General features: G+C 32.2%; 1 protein-coding gene across 1 annotated transcript in view; it reads left to right on the forward strand.

Moving 5' to 3' along the window:
• Nucleotides 1–8,157, forward strand: part of LOC118742255 (ryanodine receptor) — a gene marked incomplete at its 3' end in the record, with an annotated part of 525,243 nt that overhangs the window by 29,564 nt on the left and 487,522 nt on the right. The window contains 1 exon segment of the mRNA XM_036474193.1: nucleotides 602–841. Within this exon segment, the coding sequence (XP_036330086.1) occupies nucleotides 788–841 (54 nt within the window).

The raw sequence follows: 8,157 nt of genomic DNA on the forward strand, positions 1-8,157 counted from the left end.
TAAATTTGAATTATTATTATTATAAATTCGAATTATTGTTCGCTTCCATTTCGGTCAACCGCGCAAGTTAGTTATTAAAGAAATGTCGTATAAAAATAGCAGATTTGGTTTGCTTTTGAATACGGCTTCATCGAGTGCGCAATAAAGACCGAGGTATAAATACTTGAAAGAAATATGTGTTGAGTCAAATCAGCTTTTTGTTAATGCGGTTATTGCGTAGGTATAAACAAGGTAACTGACGCGAAGTGAAAAAGGCTGGTTTTCTTTATACAGCCCGTTTTAAATTTGAATTATTATTATAACAAATTTGAATTGTTGTTCGTTTCCATTTCGGTTAGCCACGCAAATTAATTATTTAAGAAATATCGAATAAAAATAACAACATTTTGTTTACTTTTCACTACGGTTTCTGCGAGTGCGCTTTAACGACACAGGTATAAATGTTTGAAAGAAATATGTGTTGAGTCAAATCAGTTTTTTGTTAATACGGTTCTTGCATTGGTATAAACAAGGTATATGATATACAGCATTTATTTATTTACAAAGGTTTTAACAGACAGAATAATGCAAACATTTTAATTTTTTCTGATATTCATTTTAGGTATTGAATATTGGCAGCTTATTCATCGCAAGTCGACAATTGGGTTTTCAACCAAATAATAAACCTCTGATATAAGGCGACACTAATTCAAATGATACGTATTGCACAGGAACTTCTATATCATCAACATTGAAAGTCCAAGTGCCGAATTTTATGGTGGAGAGAATATAAACAGCTAGAAATAAAATGGCTGAAGCCGAAGGAGGCTCGGAGCAGGACGACGTTTCATTTTTGCGAACGGTGAGTAATAACTATCAGGGATGCCGTTTGGATCTAAATAGATCCAATTGGATACATTTTTAGACGAATTTTTGCGGGATACTTATTTTTTCCGGTCAGTATAAATGTGGATACTTTTTTAAATAGGCCAAAATTTTATATTTTCTATAAAGTTTTTTTCGTTCAAAAATCGATTTTCATTAAAGATGGTAGAAAGCATTACGTTTTCTGAACGTATGAAGAATCGCTACTTAAGCGTGAAATTAACGCATTTTATTTTTTGTGAACGAAGCAATGAACATATGAAGAGATCTCACCAATATAGGTATAAGCGCAATTGCTTTAATTAGCTTAAAGTATGCTTTAAGCAAGATCTTAATATACATATCGTCGCTTAAAGTACAAAACCGCGTATCAACAAAAAGCAAAACCGCGTATGTGACGTTGCATAAATTATTTTCTAGAGTAAAAACACTTATATTTCAAAATGGTTCTCTTTTTTATAAAGCAATCGCATTTCTGGCTAGTATATTTCAGGACGAATGGATAAGGATTGAGCCAAGAGCTTGTGTGAGCAAATCCAATTTTTGGCAGCAAATGTCAGTTACGCGGTTTTGCAGAATGACGATACGCGGCTTTGTACTTTAAACGACGATATACATATGTATATAAAGTAAATTATACTCTTTCTGTAGTAATCTCTTTCATATCACATATTTTCATTTGTTAATTTTAACTTTTATTTATTTAAGGAGACTTTTATGAATTTTACTGAAAAGACTTTGAATACACTCTAAAAAATTTTTGTTTATTTGCGCATATTAAGAGAGGTAACCAGTTTCCTCTTTTAATGTGGGCAAATTCGCACGCCGTGTAATAAAATTAATCATTGCCTGTTTACTCTTACATACCAAATTTGTCGCAAGAGCAAAATTACTCATAACATGTTTAAAATAAAGTAAATTATTAGTAGGAAATGAGTAGTCCACTTGCAAACAGCGTTATGTGATTTTATAATAGAAAGCCATAAATTTGAAAAAGCGACTACGACAACAAGTAACATTTAAATTGAATCTTTTTTATTATTACCTGAAAATTTGGATAAATAGGAGCCTTATAAAATTGTAACATAACATAACATGTCATAAGATAACATTAACAGTATATACCACCTAAAGCAGCTTTCTAAGTTCATCAGAAGATTGATACTTTTGAAAGTTCATAAATAAGTATGATAGCGACTTTTGGAAGAAGACTTAACATTTGATGCTATTTTTTCAGAATATAAAAAGATTTTGCACTCTGTTGTTAGTGGACTACTTTAAATACTGGTTCATCAGAAGATTGATACTTTTGAAAGTTCATAAATAAGTATGATAGCGACTTTTGAAGAAGACTTAACATTTGATGCTATTTTTTCAGAATATAAAAAGATTTTGCACTCTGTTGTTAGTGGACTACTTTAAATACTGGTACGTAATCCGCCAAAAACTAAGAATCGAAAAAATTTTACATAGCGCACTTTGCAAGTAGACTACTCAAATGTATTTGTAGTTTGAAAATTTTTGCAATTTTAAACATTCTATATATGTGTATTTATGTGTATATTTTAAAGATCTCAAGTTCAAAATCAAATACTGAACATCTTATACGTATATTTATACAGATTTTTGTTGAAAAATAGACACTTTTCAGTAGTAGTTTTACATGCTCTTTTTAGAGCATAGCTGGGCACACCAACACAGTCTCATTTTGTCATGGTATTAGTGCGTCGCGCTCAGTTATGGTTGCTGCATTTTTTATAAATGTACTAAAAGTGGTATTTTTCGTGCATGGGTATTTTGGCCTATTTTGCTTATACCTATAGTGTAATAATGAACCTTGGAAGTTTTTAGTAACTAATACTATTAGTTTATACAACCTTTTGCATAAGAAAAATTTAGTACTTGTATAATTTAAAAAAACTTAAATTAGGTAAACTCATTTGTATAATACCTGGGCTCCGTTTTATTAGAACAAATTCTTTTATATGCTGACCGGCCAGATGGTTACGGTGTTTAGGTCTTATTTTTTAACCAAAAAAGGAGGAGGTTATCAGTTCGTCGGAATCTTTTTTTTTTTTTTTTTTTTTTATGTATGTTACCGCATAAGTTTGGACCACGTCAACCGATTTCGATAATTCTTTTTGCATCGGAAAGGTAGTGTCTCAGAGGTGGTCCCATACTAATCTGGTTAAGATCCGATCAGTGGATCGTGAGATATATATATATATATTTTTTTTTTTATATGAGAGTTGAAGTCGGTTTTTTTCATTGCTAAAAATTACTTGTTTCATATAAGTAGGTATTTAGTCTTAAAAATAGAGTATAACTTATAAATATTATTCATAAAGTATTTTTGGGCATAAACCAGCATTTACATTTCTCTATCGATTTCTTTTGATAAAAAAAATATTATAAAATAAAGTATGCAATGTGTGCCCTAGTGCGTCGCGCTGAGAAGCACTTTTCTATAATTGCACTGAGTGGAGCGTTTTTTTCATTTGTTTATGGTTAATGGTCGTATTACCACACAACAAGCATTGGGCATTATTAGCTTTTTTTAAAACCAAAAACTGTAATTGGCACTCATACTCAGACATTTTGGGCATTGTTACATATATAGGTGGCAACCACGCGCTAAAATTACGAATAAAAATATTCAACGGCGAAGCATAGTGTTACTCTCATGAAATCTGAAAGCAGACTGAATTGAAATTCGCTGCGTCGTTTCTGTATACGTATAAGCGCTGCGACGCAGACGCTACTCGCGAGTAGCGTTTTGCCCAGCTATGTTTTAGAGTGTACTTGCTATTTATTATATTTACTTTGCAAAATACTTATGCACAAAAAATGTACTTTATAAATTGAAATTACAAATGTTTCATTTTATGCACATGTATATTCCAAGTCCTTAAGATGGGTTAAATTATGTCTTTTTCATGAAAATGTTTGGTTTTCTTACAAATTATGAGATGTATATGTAAAAAAAGAAAATTGGATACATTTGGATACATTTTTGGCTTGGTCAGGGATACTTTTTCTTGAGACGTCGCGGCAACACTGATAACTATACACGATGTAGATGACAAAGATGGCGCACTCAGAGCCCCGCTACTTTGGTTTTCCGATTTTCACAATTCTCAAGTAAAAGTAAACATTAATTCTTTTGAATATGTATCTGTTTTTTCTGCGGATTTTTTGATTTTAATCAATCCCCTCCGGAGATCGTCTACAGGGGATCTCCCGAGGAGATTTAAATATATTGGGAAAAGAACGCATCTTCAAGTGTTTTAATACAATAAACACCCTGACCCCGAGCCGGTATTAAAAAGGATTGTTTCATTAATTCTTTTTATAAATCATATATGTATGTATTCTAACAATTTAACACAGTGGATACATTCAGAAGGCAACCGTATTAAAAAAATAATCAGTGATTATTCGTTATGCGCCTTCTGAACGGGTTGATACATTAGCTGTCAACTGTCCAAGGTAAACAAAATATGCTATCTCAAATGATCAGATAAATATTACGATCATCAAACACTCAACAAAGCAATGCATTCAGCAAGTGCAATCGCAACATTTACTGAGCTGCTGCGCCTTCCGAACACGCCCAATTAAACGAAGTTTCCTATAGAAAAATTACATATTAAGAAAATTTACTGTTTTGCCAGTTTCTTTTATCCTGCCATTCGGCTTTGTTTGCTTTTACTTGAGAAATCTCACCGCCGGCGGGAAGGTGCCATGTTGTATTCTAACATTCTTGGTAATTATACTATGAAATGAATTATCCTAAGATTTTTTAATCGCCTTCCACAAAATTTTGCTTCAGTTTTTGATAGAAAATGGATAAACCACCGAAGTTAAACTACCTCAACTGTGTCAATGAATTTTCAATGACAACACAAGAAAAATACTTTGAACCAAGGCGCATCCATATAAGATGGTGGCAATTGGATATACATTAGTAAAAATCAGGATGTCAAAACGAAAGAAAATAGGAAATAATTTTTGGCCAATTCGTTTTGTTGACATCCTAAAGTTACGCCATTTCGTCTTCGATGCCATTCTCCTGTACTAGTGTAGAGACAAAAATATCCAGTATTAAGAATATTCGAAGCATCCTTAAAAAAGATCATAACCTCTGCCTCCTTTGCAATAATTGAATGAAATTTTTTTTGAGAGTTGCAAAATTTACTTTCTTTACAACGAATATATTTGCAAATTTACTGCAATTTTAATAGTAGTGCAAAAAAACTCTTTATTTATTTTAAAGGTTCTAGGCCTGCAATTCCTATCAAATTTTCTCTCAATATGCTCTATACTCTAATTTTCATATTTCAGAAAGAAAAAATGGTATTTTTAACTCTTAAGAGCTCTAGGGTACTGGACAGACGGCGGAGTATGTGCCTGTTCATATATGTTTTTGAAAAATTCTGTATTGCATGCATACATACATACATACATACATTAAAACCAATAGAGCAAAGTCAATCAGGCAGGTTCAGAATTCACTTCCGAGTGAAATTCAATGAAATTCCCTTTAAATTCAAATTAGCAGGGGTGGAAATTCACTCGGATGTGAATTGCAGAACCTGCCTGAATATTTTTAATTGGCACTCATAAACATACATATGTACATTAGACTGTCCCAAGAATATATGCTCAAAAATTTGTTTGCAACTTTTAATATGCACACCCTCTATATTTGTGCTTTTTAGCCTAAATGGCATATATATACAGTTTTATGGCCGTAGGATAACGACAACCTGGGCCGACATTTAGTTGAAGTTTCAGTTAATAACTTGAATTAATCGTCCATGAAAACTTTGGAAATGCGAAAAATTTTATATGTTTAATTAGGAGGTGCCGGGTATCCGGTAGATATCCGGAATCCGGCTTATCCGGCCGTTTTTCTGTTATACGACTACCCGGCCGGATACTGGCTAAAATCCGGCCGGATTTCCCGATTATAGAATATTCAGTTTAAAAATCAAAAATTTGTATATTTTTCATTATGAAATGAAGCATTTCCGCGTTATCGGGCAACAACATATTTCTATTTGCAACCTAAATGCTACCCGATGCACTAAACCCTCTTTCTGAGTTCATTGAGGAAGGTGGTGTGCTACTCTGGATACTCTGGTAACACAATTTATATGATTTTTTATATTTTTAAGTCAAAAATACTAAATAACAAAAAAATTTAATTTTTTCATAAAATTACCCTTTTTGAAGAAAATTGCATTTAGAAAGTCATATTATTTAGAAAGTACAGGTTATTTCCTTATACAGAGAGGATTTTTATAAGGCAAAATTTAACGAAAGAAGTGGTAAAAATTTAAAATGTTTATATATTATTTGTAAATGGTGTTGTTTTAAAAATGGTTATACATAGTAAATACGTCGTAAAAAGGTACTGAAGTTATCTTTGAATTTGCATCAATAATTTTCTAATCGGTCAAGTAGTTTCCGAGATATTATAGATAAAATAGAAAATTTTAAGTTTAACCGGTTTCATTTTCTTTGTTTTTTACTTGCGCCAAATAATTTCATGTTTGGTTTTATTTTGTATAGCTAAACGGTCGGTATTACATTTCGGAATCCGTTCTAGCTAGAATCAGCTGTTCGCATGGCAAACGAAAACGAAATTGCCAACATGTTGGCAAATACATTTTAGTTGTCAAATACTGCCACATAAGCGGCGCACATAGGGGTATTTGAATGATTTAACTTAACTTAAAAAATTAGTCACTTTCGATGGAGAACATTCCAAATAACATTTCCCAGTCCCCCTCACTTTTCTAACTTGCACAGCGAACGCTCACCGTTGGCTGGAAACAGAATATTCTAACGCTGGTTAAAAATAAATTTTCGCTCTCTAGAAAGATCGCGAAGGTTTTAAGTTAATATTTTGATTACTGCTGCAGTAATACTGCATTATATTCTTAAAAAGTAGTGATGGACCCGCATACAGAAGGTAGTAATGCATTTAAGGGTAAATTTTTTTAATCATTTTATTAAGCAAAAGTTCAATTGAAATGTAACGAAAATAGCGGTTTCCAACGAGTATTTTTTGGTTAATTTCTATGAATATTAAGGAATTTGTTGTATCCCCGGGAGAGATCGCGTTATTATTCTTTGTTCAGTTGAAAGCTCAGAAATTTGGTTAATATATAACTTTACTACTTTAGATCTATTTTAACACTAAAATTAAACTTTTTAGATGAATTTAACTTAACAAATAAATAGTTTTCGAGATATTAGCAAAAGTCATGTTTTCTAGGACCTTTCGGCCCTGTTGCTAGAAATCTGCGGGAATGTAAGGCGAACCCAACTATGTTATATATTTCGGAATAAACATTTGTTTTCCTTTACTTTGGTGTTATATAAGTGATGATTAAATAAATAGTTTTGGGTATACAAGCGTTTAAATTTAGATAAATGCCAATTTAGATAAATCTACGATATCTCAGTAAATATTGTATCCAAATTGCTAAAAATTAGTATGTAAAGTAAAACTTTTGAACAAAATAGGCATATTATAAAATTTTTAGAAAATGGGTGTGGCCTCGCTCACTTATGATGAAATGCTGTATCTCACTATCCGCTTCACTAATCCGTACCAAACTCGGTATGAGCCTTGCTTAGGCTATATCTAGCATAACTGCTGCATAAATGCTTAAAATCGGGCGATAACCACGCCCAATTCCCATATAACGGTAATTTACAGAATCGCGAAAACTCCGATAAATCAATAACTACTTAAGCTAATTCACTCTAAATCGATTCTTGGAATAACCTCTTACCATTAATTAAAACCCGGTACACTTGATATGGAAAAGCAATGCGTTGATAATACGAAAACTCCGATATTTCAGTAATTGAGGACGCTAATTTACTCCAAGTTAATACTTACAAAATTCTCTTAACAATAAATAAGACTCTTATTATTACAAAAATTTAGTTTCATTACATTGGGTGCGTTCGGGCTACGAAATAATTACCGCAATATTGCAGACTTGTTGCCTTCCTGATGACATGTTGCTGATACTCAACTAAACTTTTCTAAAATGTTGCAGAAATGGCGCAGTAAAAATTTGTATGTTGCTTTTGATTTGCCAATGATGAGTAGCCGATTGTCAAAATTTTGTTCGCTCAAATTTTCGCGTAGAATGTGATACTCTTTCATAAAAGTGTAACACTGCCGCATTAACTGCTCCTCGAATATACCCATTTCTTACCTATACACCCAGAAAAAGGTTTAGTTATAATAACCAAGATTTGGTTATA

The sequence above is a fragment of the Rhagoletis pomonella genome, unplaced genomic scaffold (assembly GCF_013731165.1).
Source record: "Rhagoletis pomonella isolate Grant_MI unplaced genomic scaffold, Rhpom_1.0 Rhpom_scaffold_00007, whole genome shotgun sequence".
NCBI lineage: Eukaryota > Metazoa > Arthropoda > Insecta > Diptera > Tephritidae > Rhagoletis > Rhagoletis pomonella.